Consider the following 26,505-nt stretch of genomic DNA (forward strand, 5'->3'; position numbering starts at 1 on the left):
TTTTGGGGCAAGTGTACTCAGTAATACATTTAGTTTCTTAAGGATCTGAGATAATGAGTGGAGAGGAGGGGTAGGATAAGCAAAGGAGCAAAAAAATTCTATTTGGAATGCAGATGTATTAAATTATTTTGTAACAAACCAAAGCCTTGAGTTACATTTTACTTGCTTAAGTAAACACTCATAGTAGTTTAATTTCCTTAATGGTATATTTTATCTGAGCAGAAAAGAGAATACCTCACTATGAGGTATGTGCTAAGTAGTAGGGGGGGAAAAAAGTCATCCCAGATTTAAAATTGCATGTAGCCCATACATAGATAATCAAGAGTAGACTGACTACAATAACAGACATATTCATTCATTCAATATATGCATGAGTACCTACTTTGTGTGAGACACTGTGAGAAATATAAAAAGGATGAGACCATCTCTGCACTTCTAAAACGTATAGGGGCAGCTAGGTAGTACAGTGGATAGAGCACCAGCCCTGGAGTCAGGAGGATGTGAGTTCAAATTTGACCTCAGACACTTACTTAGCTGTGTGCTCCTGAGCAGGTCATTTAACCCCCCACACCAGGTGCTACATTCAGTGTCTCACACAGTTTAGCTCAATATGAGGGGAAATTCCCTTTCAATTAACATTGCCAAATCATTTAGGTTGCTCTCAGCACCAACTGGTAAGCTGAGTTGCCCTCTGCTAAACCTTCCCTGACTCAAGAACATAAGTGAGTATTAAGGTTGCAAAGGTCTTCCTATACCTACCTGCAAGATATGAAAAACAGAATATTGGTTCTGGAGGAGAGATGGTGAAACTAGCCTCCTTCCTCTCAGTAGAAGCATGGGAGGATGAATACTGACTGCTGCATATACAACAAACATATTATCTTAGCTAGTTGGTTTTACTTAACTGTTTCTTTGCAAAAAAGTAGGGGGGTCTTTGGGAGGTATGGGGACCAGAAAAATTGCTAGAATCCAAAAAGTAGAAGAAAACATTAATAAAATATTTTAAAGCAGAAATAAGCAAAAAGTATGAGTAATAGAATGTACATTGACAGCCCATCAAGTAATTAAATCATATTAAAGTAGGTATTTATACTCAATAGATTTGAACACTAGATTTTCTCTAAATAAACCACAACACACATGATCTACCTACACTAATATAATTGACCAACTTTCTTTTAAGCTGTACATACACATACTTCCAAAAGGCAGCCAGGGCATAGTGAACAGAGAGAGCTGGCCTGAAAGTCAATAAGATCTAGGTTCAATTCCAGCTTCAGACACCTATTAGCTATGTGACCAGAGTCAATTCACTCAGCCTCTCAGTGTCCCCAGGCACCTCACCAAGATTATAAATTATATAACAGGTGCTGATCCAAACTGGTAGAGGGTGTTTACTCAATAGTCGAAGTTTCCTATCCCAATGGAATTACAAGTGCAGACAAGAAAGAAAAAGAAAGGAAGGAAGGAAGTGTGGTAAAATATGAAAGTTTTTAACAGTCGGTTAGGATAACTGAAAGACGCCAGTTTTTCAAGGACCACCCTTTTGGGGAGGAGACGAACAGTCCGCCTGCTGCACACGTCAGACTGCCTGCAGGGACTCGACTTCCGGGGTGGAGAGAACGGAAGTAGGGCTTTTGCCTGCTTGGCGGGACTCCTGATGGCACGGCATAGACGGTCTCTCTCCAAAGGTGGCCTTTTCGGTTTGGTGAGTTTTTATAAGGAATATAGACTAAGCCTAGACTTAAGACGATTTGTATTGTGTTTCTACTTTCCTATCCTTCTAATCAACATCACCTTGTGACTACCATAACAATAAATAAAAGGTCTATCTAGAAAACCAAAAGCTTCTTCCATTTACTAGTTTGGGAGATAAATTAAGGGAAAGGTTAAGTAGGGGAGATTTATGATCTAATATCCAATTTTAAATCTCACAGAAGGAAGGAAGGAAGGAAGGAAGGAAGGAAGGAAGGAAGGAAGGAAGGAAGGAAGGAAGGAAGGAAGGAAGTGTACCAACTACTTACTATAGAGATATTTACCTATCTACTATATCCTGCCTAGATGCTCAGTAGATGCTTTTTGATTATCTAGAAATCTTTGCCTCCTACTATATCTACATAGGCAGATATGGGCACTTCTATTACTGACTCATCCTTCTATGGTTTTAAGTGAATATGCAGCCATAGTGTACCTTGAACATTGGGGTAGGTAGTCTTGTCTAGAGGATCCACTCTGTGAGTCTGTTCTCAAAAAAATTAATAAATTTGATAAAATATTTTAAAATTTTTAAATAATTTTATTTTTAAAAATTTAGCTCAATGTAAGGGAAAACTTCCTAACAATTAACACATCAAAGGCTATCCTTAACAGTTTTTCTCAGAACCAGTGCAAACTGAGTTACACTTTCCTGAATCTTCCCTAGCTCAAAGATACATTTGAGTTTGGGTTATTTCAAAGAGTTTCTTCCAACCATCCACCTCACTTTTCCCCAGACTAGGATCCTCAGATTAGCCCTTTTCCCTATTCTACCACAAGCTGAATTTCTCCTCACTTCTGTAAAATTCCTTCAAATTCAGTGACTTGAAAGTCATTTTAGATGCCAATCCAAAAACCATGCAATACAGTGGGAAACAGAAGCCAGGCTGCATACTGTTAACAGAATTATTCCTCCTCTTCAGCTGGTACTTTCCAACAGTTGGAAATTCTCCTCATTGCTATTTTTCCTCTTCTTGCAACTTCTCTGAATTTATAAAATAGCATGGGTCATTCTCAAAGTGCCTTAAGAAGGTGCTAGCAAGGAATACTCCTGGGAAAAGGTAGGGGAAAACTCTGATTCTAAACCTATCCTGTAAACTTTCCTGTGTCCTTTCTTTCTCATAATGATGTCTACTGAGACTCCAAAATTTTCGGAGATCAAATAACAAGATATCTAACTTCCCATCATGAGAGGAAGAACTGAAATAAAGCTGATTACACAATCACAGAATATCAGAGTTGTAAGGTCCCTCTGAAACAAAGTCAATAAGCATTTATTAAGCACCTACTATGTGCTAGGAGTTAGTTGCTAAGTGATGCAGATGCCAAGAAAGGCAAAAATATGATCATTGCTCTTAAGAAGCTTACATTTCTATGGGGGAAACAACATTAAAATATCTATGTATACATAGGATACAGGGGGTCATCTTAGGAAAGGCATTAGCATTAAGGAGACCTGAGAAAGTTTTTTGCAGAAAATAGAACTTTATTTGAGACTTGAAGGCAGCCAGGGAAGGCAGGAGGTGGAGATGAGGAGGGAAATCAGTACAAACATGGGAAGGGGTAGGGAGAGAGCCAGTAAAAAGCACAAAGTTGGGCAGCTAGGTGGCACAGTGGATGAAGCATGGGTCCTGAAGTCAGGAGGACATGGTTTCAAATCCAGCCTCAGACACTTGACACTTACTAGCTGTGTGACCCTGGGCAAGTCACTTAACCCTCGTTGCCCCGCGAAAGAAAGGAAGGAAGGAAGGAAGGAAGGAAGGAAGGAAGGAAGGAAGGAAGGAAGGAAGGAAGGAAGGAAGGAAGGAAGGAAGGAGAAAGGTAGGAAGGAAGGAAGCAAGGAAGGAAGGAAGAAAAAGAAAGAAAAAAAGGCAGAGTCAGAAGGAGTGCCTTTTCTGAAGAATAATAAGGATGTTGTATCCCTGGATAACAGAGTATATGGAGTGGAGAAAGATACAAGAAAACCAGAAAGGTAGGAGGGGGCCAGATTAGATCTGATCTTGGGGGTGAGAGGGAATCACTGGAGTTTATTGACTTGAGTTAGGACGGAAGAGGGTGAATGGCCAGACACACTCTTGAGGAAGATCAGTTTGACAGCTGAATGGAAGATGGACTCAAGGCATGCAGACCCACCAGCAGGCTATTGCAATAATCCAGGCATATGGTGATGATGAGGGCCCATACCAGAGTGATAGCAGTACCTGAGGAGAGTAGGGTAGATAAATGAAAGATGCAGCAAAATAGAATCCACAGGATTTGGTAGCAGACTGGACACAGGAACTCCATGGCCACTTTATTCAGATGTCTCAATGTTACCTATCATCTTCTATATTTAATAGTTTTATGTAGGCACATATTATCCCCTACACTAGATTACAAACTTCTTGAGATCAACGATCGTTTCTGTTCATGTTCCATCTCAGAGCAGCTAGCAGAGTGGCTTCTGTCAATCAATCAGCAATCCTTTATGAAGTGCTCACTGTTTGTCAATCATTGTGCCTGTGTGTGATCATTTTGCACCCAACAGGATAGGAAAACAAACGAACCAAACACACCTCAAAGAGCTTAAATTCTAAGCATTTGGGGTTTTTTTTGGGGGGGTGGGGTCGCGAGGCAATTGGGGTCAAGTAACTTGCCCAGGATCACACAGCTAGTATTTGAACTCAGGTCCTCCTGACTCCAGGGTCGGTGCTCTATCCACTGTGCCACCTAGCTGCCCCCAAAGAGCTTAAATTCTAAGGGGGGGATGAAAGAGGGGAGAAGAAGCTTTCATTTTGGACCTGCTATGTGCTGTCCACTGCTAAAAAGTGTTTTACAAATCTCATCTTGGCCTCACAACAACCTTGGAAGCAGGTTCTATTATTATTCTCCGTTTTATAATTGAAGAAAGTGGAACAGAAAAGTTGCAAGAGGAGGAAAAAATAACAAAGAGGAGAATTTCTTTTTTTTTTTTAGTAAGGCAATTGGGGTTAAGTGACTTGCCCAGGGTCACACAGCTAGTAAGTGTTAAGTGTCTGAGGCCGGATTTGAACTCAGGTACTCCTGAATCCAAGGCTGGTGTTCTATCCACTGCACCATCTAGCTGCCCCTTTTCTTTTTTTAAGAGGAGAATTTCTTATTCTGTTGTCATCTCCACAACAACCTTGGGAGGTAGGTTCTATTATTTTATAGATCAGGAAACAGAGGCACACAAGGGTTAAGTGACTTGCCCAGGGTTACACAACTAGTAAGTGTCTGAGGACAGACTGGAACTCGGGTCTTCCTGATTCCAGACCCAGGGTTCTAGCCGCCGTGCCACCAACTACCAGAAAACAAGGACCAATATAAACAACAAGCAAACCTATAAGTAAATATAGTAGGTATACAAAACAAATAAAAGGCAATCTCCTTGCAAGGACAGCAAAAGGTAGAGGACTTATGAAAGACCCATGTAACAGGTGGTTCTTAGCTGAACCCTGAAGAAACCTCTATTTTTTTTTTACAGGGCAATAAGGGTTAAGTGACTTGCCCAGGGTCACACAGCTAAAAAGTGTCAAGTGTCTGAGGTCAGATTTGAACTCAGGTCCTCCTGAATCCAGGGCCAGTGCTTTATCCACTGTGCCACCTAGATGCCCCCAGAAATCTAGATTTTAAAAGGTGGAATTGAGGAGAGGGTGCATTCCAGCCATGGGACTGTGCAAAAGCAGAAGGAAGAGATGGAATGTTGTGCATGAGAAACATCAGGCAGGCCTGACATTCCTTCTGTCTGCAATGGAAAAGGCAAAGAGGGGAATAACACAAAACAACTTTAGAAAGGTAGACCTTGAACATTTTATGTGTTCAACAAATGTTTACTGGGTGAATAGGGGAAGCTAAGTGGTGCAGTAGATAAAGCACTGACCCTGAATTTGGGAGTACCTGATTTCAAATCTCCCCTAAGACACTTAATAGTTTTGTGATCCTGGGCAAGTCACTTAACTCCAATTGCCTTAAACATCCAGGGGCATCTCCAGTTGTCCTCATATATATCTTGCCACTGGACCCAGATGGCTCTGGAGGAGAGAGTGAGGTTGGTGACCTTGCACAGCCCTCTCGCACTTAAATTCAATTCACTGCAAGTCATGACATTACCCTGATGTCATGCATGGTCCCCTTTGGGAACGAAGGACAAACAACAACAACTGAGTGAATAGATAAATGGATTCTTCTGTGATAGAATAATATGCACAGCTCTTTTTGCAGTGTCAAAAAATGGGAAATTGAGGGGATGCCCACCAATTGGAGAATGGCTGAATAAATTGTGGTATATGAATGTAATGGGATACTATTGTGCTGTAAAAAATGATGAGCAGGCAAATTTCAGAAAAACCTGAAAAACTTACATGAACTGATGCTGAGTGAAGTGAGCAGAACCAGAATAACATTATACACAGTAACAGCAGCATTGTGCAATGATCAACTAGGATAGACTTAGCTCTTCTCAGCAGTACAATGATCCAAGACAATTCCAAAAGATTCATGATGGAAAATGCTCTCCACGTTCAAAGGAAAAGCTATGGAGTCTGAATTCAGATCGAGGCATACTAGTTTCACTTTTTGGGTTTTTTTTTCTTTTCTTTCTCGTGTTTTTTCCCTTTCATTCTGATTTTTCTTTCACAACATAACTAATGTGGAAATATGTTTAACATGATTGTACTGTATAACCTATATCAGATTTCTTGCTGTCTTGGGGAGGAGAAAGAGAAGGGAGGGAGGGAAACAATTTTGGTACTTAAAATCTTACAAAAATGAATATTGAAAACTAAAAAAAAGGAAGTAATTTAATTTTTTTTAAATAGTATGCATGAGGACAATCAAGAAAAGCCATGTGACTCCAGAGTTTTCCCTATACACACCTATGCCTGACCTGAAACCATGCAGACATAAGGAAGCAGCATTCTCCTTGGCACAGTGCATCCCACTCAGCTCTCATTTACTGCACTTGGACTTCCAGGTTTGATACTATTTCACTTCTAACTTTGTTGTTAATGTTATTGTTCCATCATTTCAGTCATATCTGACTGTTTGTGGCCCCATTCAGGGTTTTCTTGGCAAAGATACTGGAGTGGTTTACCATTTCCTTCTGCCACTCATTTTACAGATGAGGAAACTGAGGCAAACAGGGTTATGTGACTTGCCCAGGGTCATGCAGCTAGAAGGTGTCCAAGGCCAGATTTGAGCTCGGGAAGATGAGTCTTCCTGACTCGAGGCCCAGCATTCTTTCTACTATGCTACTAGTTGCTCTTCTAACTTAGTTTCAAAGAATTCCTGTCACTGGGCTTTTAAATATGCTGGTTCTTAGTTAGCTAGTATTTATATAGTACTTTATAAATACTGATCATTTGATCTTCCCACAACTCCATGAGATGCATGCTATTATTATCCCCATTTTACAGATGAGGAAACTCAGGCAATTCTAAAGCCCAGTTGGAACTCAGGTCTTCCTAATTCCAGGCTCACTTTACCACTAAGCTTCTCAAATAGGGAAGGATTATAGTATTACCCATCTAAAGTTAGAAGTAACCTCTAGCCCCATCCTATCACTTCAGAGATAAGGAAACTGAGGCTCAAAGAGGTTAAGTCCAAGGTCATACAGGTAGTAAAAATCATAGGTAAAATTTGAATCGAAGTCTTCTAAGTCTAGAGCCAGTAGTAGTCTTTCCATTGTACCATTTTGTTTTGTCAATTTTCTAATTACATTTGACTCTTTGTGACCCCATTTGAGGTTTTCTTGGCAAAGATACTGCAGGGGTTTGCCATTTCCTTCTCTTGCTAATTTTATAGATGAGGAAACACAGGCAAACAGGGTTAAGTAACCACCTACCTAGTAAGTGTCTGAGGCCAGATTCGAACTCCAGAAGATGAGTCATCCTGACTCCAGGTCCAGCACTCTGTGCACCATGCTGCCACCTAGTTGTGCATTGTACCACACTAATCCTTCAAATAGCCCTGCCTGAACCATAATGAATGTCAACATAGAGTAATCAAACAAGAGAGATCCAAAGTGATCAACATTGCTGTGTTCCTTAAAGAACAGAGGGGAGACAGAAACTCAATAGTTAAATCATATACCTGAAATGTGTAGGAGAGGACACTCGCACTCAGCCGGTAGTAGTCTTTCTGATCACCACTGAACACCTTTCTACACTGACCTCCAAAACTTTTTGTGTTGATAACTGTGTCCTTTATCTGGCCAGTTAATACATTAAACCTATAATGAGAGAGGAGACTCTTTTAAACTGAAATAGCAATTGCTGGAAAAGCACAAGTTAGAGAAGTCTTTAAGCTCTAAAACTCATTACAACTAAGCATCTGTTCAATTGAGCTCAGATAGAGAGGACAGACCACTAATGTAAACCTTCTCTGAAGCATTTTCCACATGTCTATGCTCTGTGTAGTCACTAATGCTAATGTATGGAAAATAAAACAGATTAAGGGCATATTTGCTACACCAGCTGCAGCGCAGTGGTATCTATGGCAACAGTTTACAGCTATATCTATAGCTAAAATTAGCTCAGTTAAAAGACCAACCAATGAGCCACTCTCCATTGTACCAGAGCTAAGGTGGCTCTTGAGGAGGAATGGTTCCCTAAAACCTATTGAAACTAATTACATTTTGGCAATTTGACTCCTAAAACGAGCCCAACCCAGGCCTTCGTGTATACTATGTTTAAAAAGTAACAAAACTCAATGTTACAAGCTATCATTTTTATATGGATCATTTAAAAGCCTTCATGGTTTGGTATAAGAATGGGAAGCTATTAGTGGTCTTCAGAATTTCCATGAAATAGGAAAACTTGAAGCTAAATTAGTTTGACTTGGGGCAAAATACATCACTTTCTGGACACAGCTTTGCCATTTGTAAAATGAAATCATTAAACTAGATGAACTTGAAGGTCCCTGAGTATTCAATAATTCTAACATTGTAGTTTTCTCCAACTTTTATTTGAAAATTAAAATGTCCCAGGAAAAAGAATATTTTGAACACATATACCTCAAGAAAACATTTTCCAACCAGTGTGGCACAACACATTGGTTTCTTCACTTGCCTGAACTTGTTCTCTCTCTCTCTCTCTCTCTCTCTCTCTCTCTCTCTCTCTCTCTCTCTCTCTCTCTCTCTATATATATATATATATATATATATATATATATATATATATATATATATATATATGTATGTATGTATATATGTGTGTGTGTATAGGTTTGTGTTTGTCTGCTTCATCTTTTCTGATTCTCTAGTCTGTTGCCCCATTTTCATCAGTGGAAACAAGGACAAAGGAAAAAGTTTGAGATACCTTTCCTTTAAGAAGTAATCAAATTCTTATGAGCAAATGGATAAGACCAGAAAAGAGAACAGTATTTACTTTAGACCCGTGGAACTAATAGGAGAATGGAGCCACTGGATATCAGGAGGGGCCCAGCATCTTACCCTGCTCCAGTATATTCTACATGAGGAGGAGGTCTATCAACATCACACAAAGGCTTGCCTTCAGGGATCTCACATACATCTTCATCACTGCCATCTTCACAATCTCGGTCTCTGTTACAAACCAATGAGTTGCTAAGACACTGACCTAAATGCAGAAAACAAAGGGAATAGAAGAGGAAAAATCGATTGCTCCACTTTCTGAATTATGTCAAGTTTCCTTATGCATGAATTTCACTGGCAGTATAATGTGAATATGATTCAAGTCTCTCCAGTGGCGAAGTGAAGGCTGAGTCTTTATCATCCCTATTTTGCAGAAGAGAAGCTAATTACAGACGAATTTCACTGATCCTTGGCTACATGATACAATGGAGTTCAGAATTCCAGACTCTTGATGTACGTTTGTCTGTTTGCTTGTTTGTTTGTTTTCCTAGAGGTATGGCACAGTGGAAAGAAGGCTGGATTTGGCGTCAGAGGATTCGGGTTTGAATACCAATTCTGACACTTATTGCCCATATGACTTTGGATGAATTACTTAGCCTTCTCCCTGGGCCTCATCTTCCTCTTCTGTAAAATGAGGGGATTAGACTAGAAGACTTCTTATCAGCCTATGGTCCTTTCACCTCTAATCAACTGTCTTCAAATATCTGAAGGGCTTTCACCTGGAAAAAGGAGGATTTAGATTTGTCCTGTTTGGTGACAAAGGTCAGAACTAGGAACCAAAAAGGGTGACAGCTAGGTGGTACAGTGGATAGAGCACTGAACTTGGAACCCAAAAGATTCATCCTCCTGAGTTCAAATTCCACCTCACAGGGCAGCTAGGTGGCATAGTGGATAAAGCACCAACCCTGGATTCGGAAAGATCTGAGTTCAAATCTGGCATAAGACACTTGACACATATTAGCTGTGTGACCTTGGGCAAGTCACTTAACCCTCATTGCCCAGCAAAAAAAGAAAAAGAAGAAAAGAAAAAAGAACAAATTTCACCTCAGACACATCCTAGCTGTGTGATCCTTACCAAGTCACTTAACCCTATATACCTCAGTTTCCTCATCTGTAAAATGAGCTGGAGAAGGAAATGGCAAACCACTCCAGTATCTTTGCCAAAAATAACAATAACAAATGGGGTCACAAAGAGTCAGACATGACTGAAACAACCAAACAACAAGGCTGATAGCAGACCATTTCGAGTTTGATGTAAGGAACCTACAGAATCATCCCTAACATAGAGAACTGTCCAAAAGTGAAACAGGCTTCCTCAGAAGATTATCAATTTCCCCTCACTGGAAGTCTCCAAGAATAGACTGGATGATCACCTGTAGATCATGAGGACCACAGCACCAGAGATTTAGACAAGGAGGAGACCTGAGACATCATCCAACCCAACCCCCTTCCTTTTATAGATGAGGAAACTGACCCTCAGAAAAGCCAAGTAACTTGTCAAAAGTCAAACAGCTAAGAGAAAGAAATAATAATTAGAACCCCAGTATTCCTAATTCCAGGCCCAGAATTTTAACCACTATCACATAGTATTTTTCATTTGTGTTGTAGAGCAAGGGTTCTTAATCTGAGGTCTTTGGGTCTCCCAAGTGGTCTTGTGGATAGATTTGGGGTTTTTTACAAACTTGGAAGAGAAAAAAATTATATATACATATGTATTTGTAATGTGAAAATAAAAATGTGTATATATGTATGTACCTTTATTTTCACTAAGCACGAGCCAAAATTTAGCATTTTGTTCTCATATGAATATAGGCAACAGAACATGATTCTGAGAAGGGGTCCATAGGTCTCACCAGACTGCAAAAGAGATCCATGACACAAAAAGATTAAGAAGCTCTCTTGCAAAGGGAATAATTTTCCAGTTACTGATTGAACTATGTGGTCTCCGATTAGCCTTCCAAATCTGATATTTTGTGTTTTGATGATAAAATGATCTCTAAGGTCCCAACTAGCTCTAAATCTATGGTGCTATGCTAGGAGACTGAGAATGTTCTAAAACCTCACTGCTCCTAGGTAAGCATATCACTGAAGAAATTATTCTGATCCAGTGGTGAAACCTAAAGGTATCACCTCAAAAGGTCTCATTGCTTTCTCTCTGTTAGCTTCACTGATGTTAGAATCAGAGTTCCCTCCATAGCCAGGGGTCTCTCCATATTTCTACCCTGTGTCACCACTTTTTACAAGGTAGATCTCTTTAGATTTAGGGGACCTCAGACAGGAGGGTGTACACAGTAAGTCAATCAAAATTCTGTTAATGTTTGGCCTTCACACTTGACACATACTAGCTGTGTGACCCTGGGTAAGTCACTTAACCCTCATTGCCCTGAAAAAAAAAAAGGAAACGGTGGTATCCCATCATTCCATTATTAGGAGTCCTTTAAATTTACTATCCACATTCTAATGAGTTACCTGAGGAACACCTGAAAAGCTCCCCACAGCCATCTTCTGCTGGGCATCCCCTTGTAGGTACACATGCTTGTATTTCAAAAGCATTCCCAACACACGGCTGGCCACCATATTGCCCATAAACTGCTATGACCCGCCTTCGTATCTGAAAGTAAAGGGACAGAATGATTTTAAAATATTTCCCAACATTTCACTTTTTCTGGAGACTGAAACATGAGAGAAACAAATATAGTTAGAGACACAACTAACCCAGCAGTCAGGTGGTCAACAGGCATTTATTAAGTACTTGCTCTATGCCAGGTGTTGTCTTGGGTCTTTGTGATACAAAGAAAGCAAAAACAGACCTTGCCCTCCAGGAGTTTATCAGCTAATGGACGAAGCAACATATAAACAATGAAGTATATATAAGAAATGCACAAAGTAGATGGGTCAGCAAAGGGCTGTTGATGATCTCAAAAAAAGAAACACTGAAAATAATAATCCCCTTGTTGTCCTGGTCTTCACTGGAGGTATATAGATCAAAGGGAGCCTTTAGTCACACATTAACTACAGTGTCAAGCATGAGAGCAGAACACATTCAGTGATCCCTCTAGTATTAGTTATGGGATGAGACAAAGAAGCATAAAGGAATACTGTTCCCAAGTACTAAGACAATGGCCAAGACAGCATAGAATCTTATAAGATATCCATTAAAAGGATGAATATACAGGCACAGATCATAGGATTGTGTGTTTGTTTCTAAACCACCACAACAAAGTAAATATCACAATACAGTGAGTCACGATTTTTTTTCCCAGAGCCTATAAAAGTTATGTTTACACTACTATAGTCTATTAAGTGTGCAAGTATTATGTCTAAAAAACCCAAAGTACATCCCTTAAGTTTAAAATATTTTATTGCTAAAAAATCTGAGCCTGTAGCAAGTCATAATTTTTTTGCTGGTGGAGGGTCTTGCCTTAGTGTTGATGGCTTCTGACTAATCAGGGCAGTAATTGCTGAAGGTTGGGATGTCTGTGGCAATTTCTTAAAATAAGACGACAATGAAGTTTGCCACATCAGTTAACTCTTCCTTTCACTTGAACACTTAAAGGTCATTGCAGGGTTATTAATCAGCCTAATTTCGATATTGTTGTATTTTGGGGAACAGGGAAATCTAAGGAAAACAGGTCAGTAGAGCAGTCAGGAAACACAATTGTCAGTTAAGTTCTCCATCTTATATGGACATAGTTTGTGGCACCCCAAAACAATAACAATAGTAACATCAAAGATTGCTGATCACAGATTACCATAACAAATATAATAATAATGACAAGGTTTGAAATATTGCAAGAATTACCAAAACGTGACACAGAAACACAATGTGAACAAATGCTGTTGGAAAAATGCCACCAATAAACTTGTTCAAAGCAGGGTTGCCATAAACCTTCAATGTGTTTAAAAATAAAAAAACCCACACACAATATCTGAAAGTGCAATAAAACCAAGTGTAATAAAATAAGGTATGCCTGTACAAAACAGAAGAGAAGGTAGAAAGTATAACCCAAAGATAAAGTGATAAACAAAATTAAAGCTGCTGAGATGAATTTTTAAAGACAAAAAAAGCCAATCCAGTAGTATAAATAGGAAATATGTTAGTTGCAAGATGTTTTTTTAAAAAAACACATTATTAGGCTTTAAAATTAAATGTAGCCCTATCAGGCCAATGCAAGAACCTCTCACCTAAATCTTGATAATAATTGGGCAAAATAGTTGTTAATCCTCATTGGCAGAATAGCAAGGATCTAATACTTTAAAGAAAAAAGAAAAGTTTCTCGTGTCCCCTTCTTCCCAATGGCCAAGTAAACTTTGACCCTATAAAGTAGATGCTATTATTATCTCTATTTCACAGATGAGCTAAGATTGAGAAAATTTAAGTGACTTGACCAGGGTCTTACAGCTAGTAAGTGTCAAGTGTCTGAGACCAGATTTGAGCTCAGGTCCTCCTGAATCCAGGGCGGTTGCTTTACCCACTGCGCCACCTAGCTGCCCCCCATAAACATCTCAAATACAAAATGTCCAACACTGAATTCCTTAACTTTCCTCCCCTTTTCATAAGTTTCCCATTACTGTAGAAGGTACCACCATCTTCCCAATCACTTGGACTCAAAATCTCAGTGTCATCATCTTCAAGTCCTCAATGGCACTCATCTTACATATCCAATGTGTTGCCAGGTCTCTTAATTTCTATTTTCATAACATCTCTTTTTCTCCATTCTCATGGCCACCACCCTGTGCAGGCCCTTATCAACTCACACCTGTACTATTGCAATAACTTGATGGTTAGCCTCTCTGCCTCTAGTCTCTTCCCACTACAATTCACTTCACTAAGCTGCCAAAGTGATCTTCCTAAAGCACAAGTCTAGCTACATCACCCTCCCTGACCACTAATTCAAAAAACTCAAGTAGCTTCCAATTACCTTCAATATCAACTGTAAAATTCTCTGTTAATCATTCAAAGCCCTTTATAGGAGGCAGCTAGGTGGTGCAGTGGATAAAGCTCTAGCCCTGAATTCAGGAGGACCTGAGTTCAAATGCAGCCTCAGACTCTTGACACTTACTAGCTGTGTGACCCTGGGCAAGTCACTTAACCCTCACTGCCCCACACAAAAAAGCCCTTTATAACCTTGCCCCCTCCTACTCTTCTAGTCTTCTTATACCTTATTCCTCTACCCGACACTCTCACACGATATATCCTGCAATCCAAAGACACTGGCCTCCTTGTTGTTACTCACACAAGACACCACATCTCCCAACTCCATGTATCTCACTGGCTGTCCCTCCCATGCCTGGCACTCTACCTCCTTATCTCCACCTCCTTCTGGCTTCTTTCAAGTCTCAGTTAAAGTCCCCTCCTTCTACAAGAAACCTTGCCCATCCCCCTTAATGCTAGTGCCTTCCCTCTGTTGATTGTCAAAAGAAATCATTTTTGACATCCAAGAAGCCCTCTAGGTCCTGATTTTAGTTTCCTACTCAATCTTTTTTGTGACTATAAATATTCAAATGTGGTTTTTATTTTATTTTCAGTGTCCCATATGACTCTGTATTTCATTTGCCTGATTTCAGTCAAAGAACCATTGAATTTTAAAGTTAGGAGACACCTCAGTGGTCATCATTTAATCCAACTCACTGCTGTCTGTGTTTGTCTTCAATTCTATACTTCTAGAAGTCAGACTCTGAAGCCATTTTTCTTGCTCTTTGTACAACACAATCATATAATGATGATCAAGATGATCATGATGGTGATTATGAGCATAATGTTAATTGTACTGTCTTTTAAAATGAAAAATTTTAATAGCCTTGAAAAGCATTCTGCAATCTCAAGATGGACTCCAATTTTGACATCCTGACAATATTCTTCAGTCAGGCTTCTTCTCACTGAAAATTTATAAGATGATGTAACACATTTCTCAATATTATTTCCAGCCACTGACCCAAGAGCTGATTAAAAAGTCTGAAATTAATTCCCAGAGCTCCCCTCTCTCATCTACATGTATATTAAATTCCTTTTCCAGTTCAATGAGAGCAAGAAAACAGGGAAGATAGCTCCTACAATCAATTCTAAATTACTTAGGCATTGATTATCTAGTTTGTGAAATGCCCATGCCCTTTGCTTCATTACTGGCCTTTTGGTTATTTCAGTGTTGACAAGAAAACAGCATATCTCCATTAGAAAGTAAAAGAGAAAGAAAAAAAGATGTAAATTTCAAATTGGCCAACCATTAATTGATTTTTTCATGATCTCCCTATTCCTTAATATTACTAAAAATTGAAAGGGATCTTCCATGATCCCTCTTTGCACATTGGCTCCCTCTAATCTCCATCATAAGAAGTCTTTAAAACATGGTAATATTTTACATAATTGCACATGTATAACATATCTGATTGCTTACTGCCTAAGAGAGGAGGGAGGGGAAAGAGGGACAAAGAGATAAAATTTGAAACTCAAAACTTTAAATAAAAATGTCTTTTATCAAAAAAAGAAAGAAAGAAAGAAAAGAAGTCCTTACAACAGACATGTAAAAGGAACACAATTCAGCATGTTCAGCTGCCCTCAAAGTTAACATCTGCTAGTGTTCCTAACAAAAAAACATTATTGCCAGGAAAGTAAAAAAAACACAAAGAATTTAAAAATTAATGCTGCCTGACCTAATTTCCACAAGTGGCATTCTATACATGTATAAATAAAAACATGATGACGTCCTACCTGAGTCTTTGTGCAGCCATCACATTCTGACCAGGAACCATAGGGATGCCAAAGGCAATTAACCTCTTGGAAAGGACTGCCATGTATACAATCATCGATTACAAAATTAATGGAAAGGAAAGAATTGTCATTGAGCATTCTTAATTAACATAGAACTTAGGCATAAAATCTCAGACCTAAATGGAAACTTTATGGTCTTCTAGTCCAACCCCTTTATACAGATGAGGAAACTAAAGCACAAAGTGAATGAATGACTTCACCAAGGTCACAGAGCTAATTAGTGGAAGAGCTAGGACTCAAACCCATGTCCTGATTCCTAGTTCAGACATGCCCTAGTTTGGGGAATGCAAAACTTTTGGGAAAAACAATGGATAGATTATCTGAGATATCTCTAGAATATAGGAGAAGTTATAAAGAAAAGAAGATCTAAAATTTCACTATATTGAACTGGAGAAGGCTGGGGAAATAGGGGAAGAAGGAGTGGTTGTGATAAGGAAAGATTATGATAAGAAAAGAAACTCTTTTTGAAATGTTCCCTCTGTTCATGAAAAAGTGTACAAATACTGGAAAAGATACCTATGACTATTCTTATAGTTCATAGTTACTTATGGACAGTATTTGAAAATTGCAATGGCCAGATTGCCACATTTATTAAGTATTTTTATCTTTATTAAAATATTTACCCCCTTATATATGTGTAGCATTCACTGATGAGTTTGAGATGCCTACAGGTCTTCTGGCTTGAGATGCCCAAAAGAAATTAGTGATTCAGGACTGGATCTCAGGAGAGAGATTAGTACTGGATATATCTATATTTATATCTATATATAGATATAGATATAAAATCTATCTACATATATATGCAGATAGAGAGAGAGAGAGATAGATGATAGATCAATCTGGTAATCATCTACATAGAGATGACCATTCAATCCATGGAAGCTGATGAAATCATCAAGTGAGAGACTATAGAAGTAGAAGAGAAGGGAGCTCAGGGTGGCACCTTGGGGGACATGCAAAATGAGTAGGAATGACATGGATTAAAATCCAACAAAAGATTAAGGAGCAATTGGATAAGAGGAAGATCAGGAGAGAATAGTGTGTTGAAAAGCTAGAAAGAAGAGAGCATCCAGGAAGAGAAGGCGACCAACATTATCAAACAATTGATAAAGATTAAAAAAAGACCACTGGTGGGGCAGCTAGGTGGCACAGTGGATAAAGCACTGGCCCTGGATTCAGGAGGACCTGAGTCCAAATCTGGCCTCAAACACTTGACACTTACTAGCAATGTGACCCTGGACAAATTACTTAACCCTCATTGCCTCACCAAAAAATAAAAAAGGAAAAAGGAAAGGAAAGGAAAGACCACTGGAGTTGGCAAAATCACTTTAATGGAAATCTTCTTTAAGGTCTGTTGTTGCTTCTGCGAACATTGTATAGATTGTAAGTTTTCTGAGCACAAGTATGGCATCTATCTTTAGATCACCAGCTCCTGGCACAATGTTTTGAATGTAAAAGGTATTTAACATGCACTATATGTGAATTCAATTAAATTAAGCCTGATCCCCTCTGTATATGAATATATCCTTCTATAACTTGAACCATAGGCCAGGGTATATGGGAACAGGTAAATGATTATGATTGGCTGCCCTGAGTTTAAAGCTTAGGGTTTCTCTTCCCTCAAACAATGATTAGTTAAAGCTGAAGTGAGGATGAAGGAAAAGGGAAAAGGATGATACTGAGTAAAGGTATTCCCCCATCCCTGAACAGACAAATCTCCTGACAAGAGGGATGGGGCTCTGAACACTCAAGTAATTCCTTCTTTCCTCTTCATATGCACTCCTCAGGCTGTCTAATACTTTTTTGTATTGTTTCTCTTCATTCTTTGCTTCTTCATGACTACCCTAGACCTTCCTTTTAAATTATCTAAAAGTGTTAGAAAGGGGTCCTATAATGTGTGATTAACTCCAGGGTTAAGAATCTTCACTTGTAGCAATAAAGCTAATTAGAATATATAAGGTGAGGGGGCAGTTAGGTGGCGCAGTGGATAGAGCACCGGCCCTGGAGTCAGGAGTACCTGAGTTCAAATCCGGCCTCAGACACTTAACACTTACTGTTCAGTTTTCTCATCTGTATGTAATCTCATATTTGGCCAAAGTCAAAAAAAGCAAAGAGAGTTAGGGGAGGGAAGTGACCTGATGGATTTTCAGCTTTTGCCCTTGATCTTGATATGGCAAATAGATTGATGGAAAGGAGGAAGTCTCATGGGAGATACTGAAGAACGGGTACCAGGGACAGTTACTATAAGGTCTTCCCACCAGCCTGCTTCCCAAATTAGGAAAACTTAGGAGGAACTTGAAAATCCATGTAGAAGAAGGTTCAGTGGACTAGTTCCTCTCCCTTGTGTCTCTCTGCCCTTTGTATGGGTAGCCAAAGTCAGGGCTATATTTAAAATGAGAAAGATGGACTGAATATTTACTTAAACCTATGGTTTAAGAACAAATAGAAAGAGGTCACTAAACTGTATATAAGAAATCCCTGTGGGCTGGATATCAACTTAGAAAACCACATATTATCATCTACATTCTATTGTATTATTATCTATTTTGTTAAATATTTCCCAATTCCATTTTAATCTGGTTCACACATACACACACACACACACACACACACACACACACACACCCCAGAATGTTTCCCACTGCATACTGCATGCTAATGCTTGACATCTCTGACTTAGACCCCTTAAAGCTCTAGGATTTTAACAACTTGTCCAACTTAACACATGTAGTAGCAAGGGAATGACAGTTCAGGGGTTTGCTGGGTAACAAGGAAAAGCCAACCTGAGACAAAAATCTGCCATAGAAAAAAGTCACAAAGTTATCCAGAATTAAGCATGTGTATATAAATAATTATATTAAATCCATCTTTTGAACAATAGCTTTTTAAGTCCTACTATGGGCAATATAGTCACGAGAAATCATCAGTGTATTATTGCTACTTTAAAAAGATTAAAAGAAAGTGCCTACATTAGGCTCTCATCAAGCAAATAATGGAACCAGGACCCATGATTTCCAGGACAATATAAAGTTAATAAGGTGGGGATGGACCCTGGGAAGGATTGATCTTGGATGTATCACTATGAGGTAAAACTCTATAGTTCCTAGGAACCATCAGTATATTTGCGTAATCAATATTTTTCTTGCGGCCCTAGTAAACTATATAGATATATACACAAACATATATATAGATATACATATACATATATATGTATATACACACAAACATATGTGTGTTAAACTCTGCAATATCTCTGATAAAGTTCCTATTACTGGAGAGTCCAAGCACTTTTATAAGTTTCTTATTGCTCCTCAAAATGAAGGGGACTTGCTGTTATTGGGTTCTTGTTCCCCAAAAGGAAACAGAAGTTCTAGTCATGCACAATTAGGTAGACAGATAAAGTAGCAAAAGCTTACAGGTAGATTATATTTTTCTGGGTCTCACAGACATTTAAATCTACTTTCTGGCAAAACTCAATTGTTCAACATCTAAAAGATTTCTCAGTGGATGGAATTTAAAGATCAAATTCTTCACTAAGCCACATAATTGAGCCAAGTTAAGAGTGACTGATGTTTGTTCAGTCTCCAGTTTCCTCTCCTACTGATTTGTTTTGGTTGGGTTTTTTCCATTAGCTTCTCTAGAAATGAAGAAGAAGGCATGCAGGGAAGAAGGCCATAGCTAGGATAAAACATAAAGTATAGACTATACAAAGTACAATTAAAGGAATTTTCTTCAAATACCTTTTTTGTACCCTCTTTCCAAATTCTCACCTGGAATAAGCTTGAAAACTTTCCATAAACAACACCAAAATGAACATTAACACCTGCAAAAAACAAAACAGGAAAAGGGCTTCATGTTATCTTTTATTTCATCCATTTTCTGTAACCACCTGCAACTTCCCCAAAGCTAAAACCTCCATTCCAAAACTATCATGGCAGAGTCCAAACTCTCTCAGGGCCTTCTCACTCTGGGGCATCTGCCATGCCGGCCGTTGGACCTCACTCATGAGTTCCTCCTGTGGCCTCCATTTTGGGGACAGATTCAGGGCAGCCATGTTTCATTCTCCTCCTACCTATGCTTACAACTATTGGGACTTCCTGGTCACATCCCAGCTGGTACCTTCTCTCCCTCCTAATCTCAGCTTTTTAGCTCATTTTTACATGTTATCTTGGGGTCAGCTAGGTGGTACAGTGGTTAAAGTGCCAGGCTTGAAGTCAGGAAGATTCATCTTCCTGAGTTCAAATCTGACCTCAAACACTTACTAGGTGGGTGGTCACTTAACCCTGTTTGCCTCATTTCCTCATCTGTAAAATGAGCTGAAGAAGGAAGTGGCAAACCACTGAAATATCTTTGCCAAGAAAACCCCAAATGGGATCATGAAGACTAAGACAACTGAAAAGACTGAACAACAACCAACAATATGTGTTCTCATATACTTATTTATTATATAGCATATAATAAGGATGGATGGATAGATAGATATTGGCCACAGCAATCCATAACACTTTTGTTTTTGTTTTTTGTTTTGTTTTGTTTGGGGCGGGGGGAATGAGGGTTAAGTGACTTATCCAGGGTCATACAGCTAGTGTCAAGAGTTTGAGGCCGGATTTGAACTCAGGTCTTCCTGAATCCAGGGCTGCTGTTTCATCCACTGCACCACCTAGCTGCCCCTTCATAACACTTTCTATTGTGGAAATGAAAATTATCTAATTCAACATTGACAAGGGAATACCTATAAGGATGAAATCTTTGAAGTGTGAGTCTGAATCTGATTCATTTCAGTTTCCTAAATATTGCCTCTATTTCAGTTCCTAACATGTTCAGACCTGAATTCATTAAGTCACTCATACATTCAATCAACAACCATTATTCATACTTTCTAGGTGCCATAAACTATGTTAAGTCCTAGAAATACAAAAAAAAAGTCCCTGCCTTCAAGGAACTTATAGTTTACAGGGAATTCTCTTCAGAGGGATATTTAAATTTATCTACCTAACTGAAGTAGGTTCAGTAACATTAATGGTGTTTTTTATTCTGAACTTAAACACCAAATAAAATGGGCGTTTCTGTATACACAGTATAACAGAAGAAGAGGATTCATATAAAACTGTGGATCTTTATATAGCTTACTTTTCTTTTAAATATATATTTATAAAAATAAACTCAACATGTAACTTTTTTGTGGGGCAATGAGTGTTAAGTGACTTGCCCAGGGTCACATAGCTGGTGTCAAGTGTCTGAGGCCAGATTTGAATTCAGGTCCTCCTGAATCCAGGGCTGGTGCTTTATCCACTTCACCACCTAGCTGCCCCCTTCAACAAGTAACTTTCAAAGCTGTCTTACTACTCTGTGATTCTCTCTGGCCTTCCTTTTATCCTCTTATATATGCATAGTCCTAAAAAGATGCCGATCACCCTCTTTTCCTTCTTTTTTCTTTTGTAATACCTTATTTCTATTCTATTTTTCCCTCCTATCATCCTCATAGGAAGAATAGAAAAAGGGGGAAGTCCCTGTAATAAATATACATAATCAAGCAAAACTAATTCCTACACTAGGCATGCTCATTCTGCATGTCATGTCCCTCACCACTTGGGCAGTAGGTGGGTTGCTTATTACTTCATCAGTCCTCTAGAATCCTCGTGAGTCAGTGCCTTGATCAGAGTTCCCAAGTCTTTCAAAGTACTAATGATTTTTAAATCACTCTTGGTAGTCACCAGCCCATATTTCCTTCCTCTCTCTTTTCATAGATTCTCAGAGTTGGAAGTGACTCCAGAGGTCATCTAGCCCAACCTATAGCCGACCAGGTATGCCTTTCCTGTTCTTTCAGCTAAATAGTTTCCCATTAAGGATTATTTCATTGGCACAAATAAAAGGCATGCATATCTTACCTTCATGTTTGGAAAAAACACTCACAGCATCTGCAGAGAAGGGATTCACCTCCAGGGAGAGTCAAGTTGGGACTACTCAAGAGCAAGAAAGAGTCAGCCAGTCTGCCTCCTTCACTGTCTCTGCCTGGCTGTTGTTTTACTTAGCACTCACTCACATATAAAGTGAATGATCCTGAGGACTTTAACTCTTAACCCATCTGGATTCTCCAGAGACATAGTCTGCCCTTGCACTGATCCCATGTCTTAAAGCCAGATACATCTTATCCTTTAAACAAGTCTTGGCTGCAGCCAGCTGGGGCTGCCTGGAACAGTTATTCTGAGAAATGGTATTTGTTGATCAGGAAGGGCAATGAGCATTCTCATTCATGTACTTTTAAGTACTTTCCAAGGGAGGAAATGTCATGTAAGCCAAGGGATGAGTCTCCTCTCCCTTCCATGGAGAAAAGCTGCTAAATGGCATATGTGCTTAAAGGGTATTATAACAGCAGAGTTTGATATTAAACACTATCCAGAACAGGCAGGAGGGTAAAGTTTCAAGTATGGTTTTCTCTTTCTACAAAATATAAGGGAAACTTAAATCATGATGCAGAGGCTATTCAAGTGTCATGGCTACCAGGCAATTCACAACATCTTTAGAAAAACAATTCCAAGATCCATAGATCATTAGGGCAAGTCATCAGGGAAAATCGTGTTGTACATGAAGTTTTGTACTGAGAGTCCACCCCTCTTCCCTTCCACTATCCATTTTCACTCAGTAATAGCCATTAGTTCTGACCTCCTCTTTCTTCCAAGGATCCTTCAAACTTTCCCATCCATGCAGCTTATGCCATTTTTACATTCTTCCCATTGAAATGTATCTCTCAGCACGAAAAGATTTACATGATCTGATACATAGTGAAGGAAGAAGATCCAAGAAAACAATACACAATTTCTACAATGTAAATGGGAAGAAGGACAACCTCAAAACAAGCACCATACATGAATGGTACAAAATTACAAATAAACATGGCCTCAAAGAAGAAACACGAAGAGACACTCCATTCCCTTGAAGAGGTGGGAAGAGTAGAACATTGCATAGATTTTCAGATTTTTTGCCTATTGATTAGTTTTGCTGATTTTTTTTTCCTTTCCTCCCTCTTTTTCTTATTTTACTTTAAAAATAGTATTTGTTGTGTGGGATGGTTCTCTGGGAAAAGGCAAGAGGAGTACTGGGAGAAATTCTGGTTTTAAAAAAAAGATATCAATAAAAATGTAATTTTTTTTAAAAAGGAATTTACCTCTCAGTTTTCACATCCCTTCAGTCACCTGTGGGATTAACCCACTGACCAGATAAACTAAACAGTGATGAGAAAAGTCTGGTAGACTGAACTGCCTCCTGGAGACAAAAGTCTCCACCCGGGCTCTCTAAACCTTTACAGAAACTACTCATGAGAATTTTAGGTGAGAGGAGAATGAATCTTGCAAGTAAGTTGTTTGAGAATAAATCTATGTTAGAAACAGTTTTTCTCCATCATACCCAACTGCTCTAGATCGTTGGGGCATAAAAACCAGACTAGTTGAAGCAGCAAAGCAGTAAGATCTTCAGAAACAGAGGAATGGGTCAGGGGAAACCACCAATATCTCTCTCTCTCTCAGACGCTTTTGGAGATATTCCAGGGCCCTAAAGCCCAAAAGTCTTGGGCATAACAGTGCCCATACTGCCTCCACTGCCACCACCCCCAGACTACCTGTCCTACTTCTGGCATAGGCTTACAATCAAGTTATACCAACAAGCATCTATTAATCATTAACTATGTGCCAGTCACTGTGGAAGCATCGAGAATAAAAACACAAGCTGAAAAAAGACAATATCTGCCCTCAAGAAGCTTGCACTCTATTGGGGGAAACAACATCTAAAAGGACATGGGGGATATAGTAGAGTCAGGAGTAGAACTTGGAGAAGGGAGGCATGGGTGGCTTTGGGTAACCTCCTTTAAATGGATGTTTTAGGAGGAACCACCCCATAAGAAAAAGGGACCACATGAACAGTACATGCTTCCAGATGGAACACAGTCTTCATTGAGGTGAGAAGTCTCCATGGCAAAGGAGTCCACCTTCCTCACCATCACTAACACCAACCTAGAACCAACTGTTACCAAAGAACAAGGCCAAGAGCTCCCACAATTGCAGTGGCCTCCTTCCCAGATCACTAGTTCTGCTTCTAGTCCAACCTCACAGTCATCATCTGGGTAAGCAATCCCTTTGAACATGTGACCTAGCAACTGATTCTGCTTGTTCTGAAGTCACACCACATCTCCACATCCTCCACTGTACCCCCAGCACGCACAACTACCAAAGACCCAAAGTTATGGACACAAACGTCTCTGGCCCTGTCAAATGATTTAAGATCAGAAAAAAATAAGATTTTATCAGGGGGCAGCTAGGTGGCGCAGTGGATAAAGTGCCAGCTTTGGATTCAAGAGGACCTGAGTTCAAATCTGGCCTCAGACACTTACTAGCTATGTGACCTTGGGCAAGTCACTTAACCCTCATTGCCCCACCAAAAAAACCAACCAAACAAACAAAAAAAAAAGATTTTATCAGAAATGACATTAAAGGAGATATATTAGGGGCTCAGACACTTGACACTTACTAGTTGAGTGATGGGCAAGTCACTTAACCCTCATTGCCCTGAAGAAGAAAAAAAAGGAGACAATGCATTACCATCTGCTTTGCCACTGAAAACTAAAGACCATGAGGCCTTTCCATCTGACATGATGCTGAAAACTCCTAAAAATGCTGACTAAACAGGGGTTAACCATCCCAGGTTAGAAATGGAATAGGTCAAATTTCCATGCCAGTAAAAAGTAAAATTGAGACCATAAGTGGCCACTGCACTTTGAGCCTACCTAAATGAGATCTAGAGATCTAGTGTCAAAACAAAACAAAACAAAAAATACTGTGCAATTATAATACCCATGATATGGGCACAAAGAAGAGATAAGAAATACGCCTTCTTCCTTTCCTTACAGAGGTTAAAAACTAAGAACAGTGATTTGAGCTTAGGGCTCAGGGAAGAGAATAGAACTCAGAAAAGATACTAAAATTGGATGCATAGACTTTTGTCATCTGAATAACAATGATATTTAATTGAATTTTATTATTTTCAATTAATGAACATTTATTTTCTTTCCCTCCCACCTCCTCTCCCCACCCCAATGTAGAAAATATCTATATGGATAGTAAAGCACAGCAAATTCTCACATTGATCATGTCTTAAACTGTGTATCTTAGTTAGAATGTATTGTCTATTATATCTCTGTTAAAAGTTGAGAGAGCAGGGGCAGCTAGGTGGTGCAGTGGATAAAGCACTGGCCCTGGATTCAGGAGAACCTAAGTTCAAATCCGGCCTCAGACACTTGACACTTACTAGCTGTGTCACCCTGGGCAAGTCACTTAACCCTCATTGCCCCACCAAAAAAAAAAAAAAAAAAAGGAGTTTAGTAGTATTCTTTATCATCCATCCTCTGGAATCATGGTTGGTCATTGTATTGTTCTTTCTCTTCCAATAACTCAATTTTACTTTATTTTTAGTTCCAAATTCTTTCCCTTTCTCTTCTTCCACCACCCATTGAAAATGCCAAAGGAATAACATTCACATGGAAGAACAAAAGGTCAAGAATATCAAGGGAATTAATGGGGGAAAAAATTCAAAGGAAGGTGGCCTAGCTGTACCAGATGTAAAACTATATTATAAAGAAGAATCCGTCACTCTATTTCTTAGCCAGTACCAAATAGTCCCATTGGTACCCCTCACCCCTAAATGCCTGGCTTTTTGGTTTTATGGTTCAGAATGACCTGAAGTAGATATCTGAATTTGTCAGATGATGTATAGTTATTTATGCCCTGGTTACACTGCCTCTCTCTATATAGTTGGTTGTTGTTGCAGTAGTTTGTTATCTATTCTTAAAGAGGACCATGACATCAAAAGGTGATGTCATGACATGCAGTGAATTGGATTTAAGTGACAGAGGGCTGTGCAAAGTCACCAGCCTCACTCTTTCCTCCAGTGCCATCTGGGTCCAGATTGTAAGATATGTATCAGAATGACTGAAGATGGCCCAGAATTCAGTAGGAGACCTTGGCCTTTAAAGCTAAGGCCTTTTACAGGTTTCAATTTGCTTAAGGCAACATCTACTCAGTGATTAAGTCTAGGTAAGAAATGAAGAAAGGCCTATATGTACAAAAATATTTATAGCAGCTCTTTTTGTGGTGGCAAAGAATTAGAAATGAAGGGATTGCCTATCAGCTGGGAAATGGCTGAATAAGTTATTATATGAATATAATGGAATACTATTATGCTGTAAGAAATGATGAAGATAATGGTTTCAGAAAAACCTGAGAATAATTGTATGAATTGTTGCAAAGCAAAGTGAGTAGAATCAGAACCATGTATCAATACTATTATAAAGATAATCTTCTTTGAAAGACTTTGAAATTCTGATTAATACAATGACCAACCATAATTCCAAAGGTCTCATGATGGAACATACTCCCTACCTCTAGATAGAAAGCTGATGGACTGACAATACTCATTAGAGAAATGCAAATTAAAACTACTCTGAGATAGCACCTCACACCTATCCAACTGGCTAATATGACAAAAAGGGAAAATGATAAATATTAGAGAAGATGTAGGAAAATTGGAAGACTAATGCACTGTT

The 26,505-nt window shown here is 39.1% G+C and overlaps 1 protein-coding gene across 1 annotated transcript in view; it reads right to left on the minus strand.

Moving 5' to 3' along the window:
- C7 (complement C7) overlaps positions 1–22,019 on the minus strand; it is a 66,234-nt gene extending 44,215 nt beyond the window's left edge. Inside the window, 6 exon segments of the mRNA XM_043978051.1 lie at positions 7,846–7,984; positions 9,206–9,350; positions 11,615–11,756; positions 15,855–15,930; positions 19,685–19,737; positions 21,803–22,019. Coding sequence (XP_043833986.1) covers positions 7,846–7,984; positions 9,206–9,350; positions 11,615–11,756; positions 15,855–15,930; positions 19,685–19,737; positions 21,803–21,808 — 561 coding nt within the window. The 5' untranslated portion in view covers positions 21,809–22,019.
- Positions 22,020–26,505: the final 4,486 nt, after the last annotated feature.

The sequence above is a fragment of the Dromiciops gliroides genome, chromosome 1 (assembly GCF_019393635.1).
Source record: "Dromiciops gliroides isolate mDroGli1 chromosome 1, mDroGli1.pri, whole genome shotgun sequence".
Taxonomy (NCBI): Eukaryota; Metazoa; Chordata; class Mammalia; order Microbiotheria; family Microbiotheriidae; genus Dromiciops; species Dromiciops gliroides.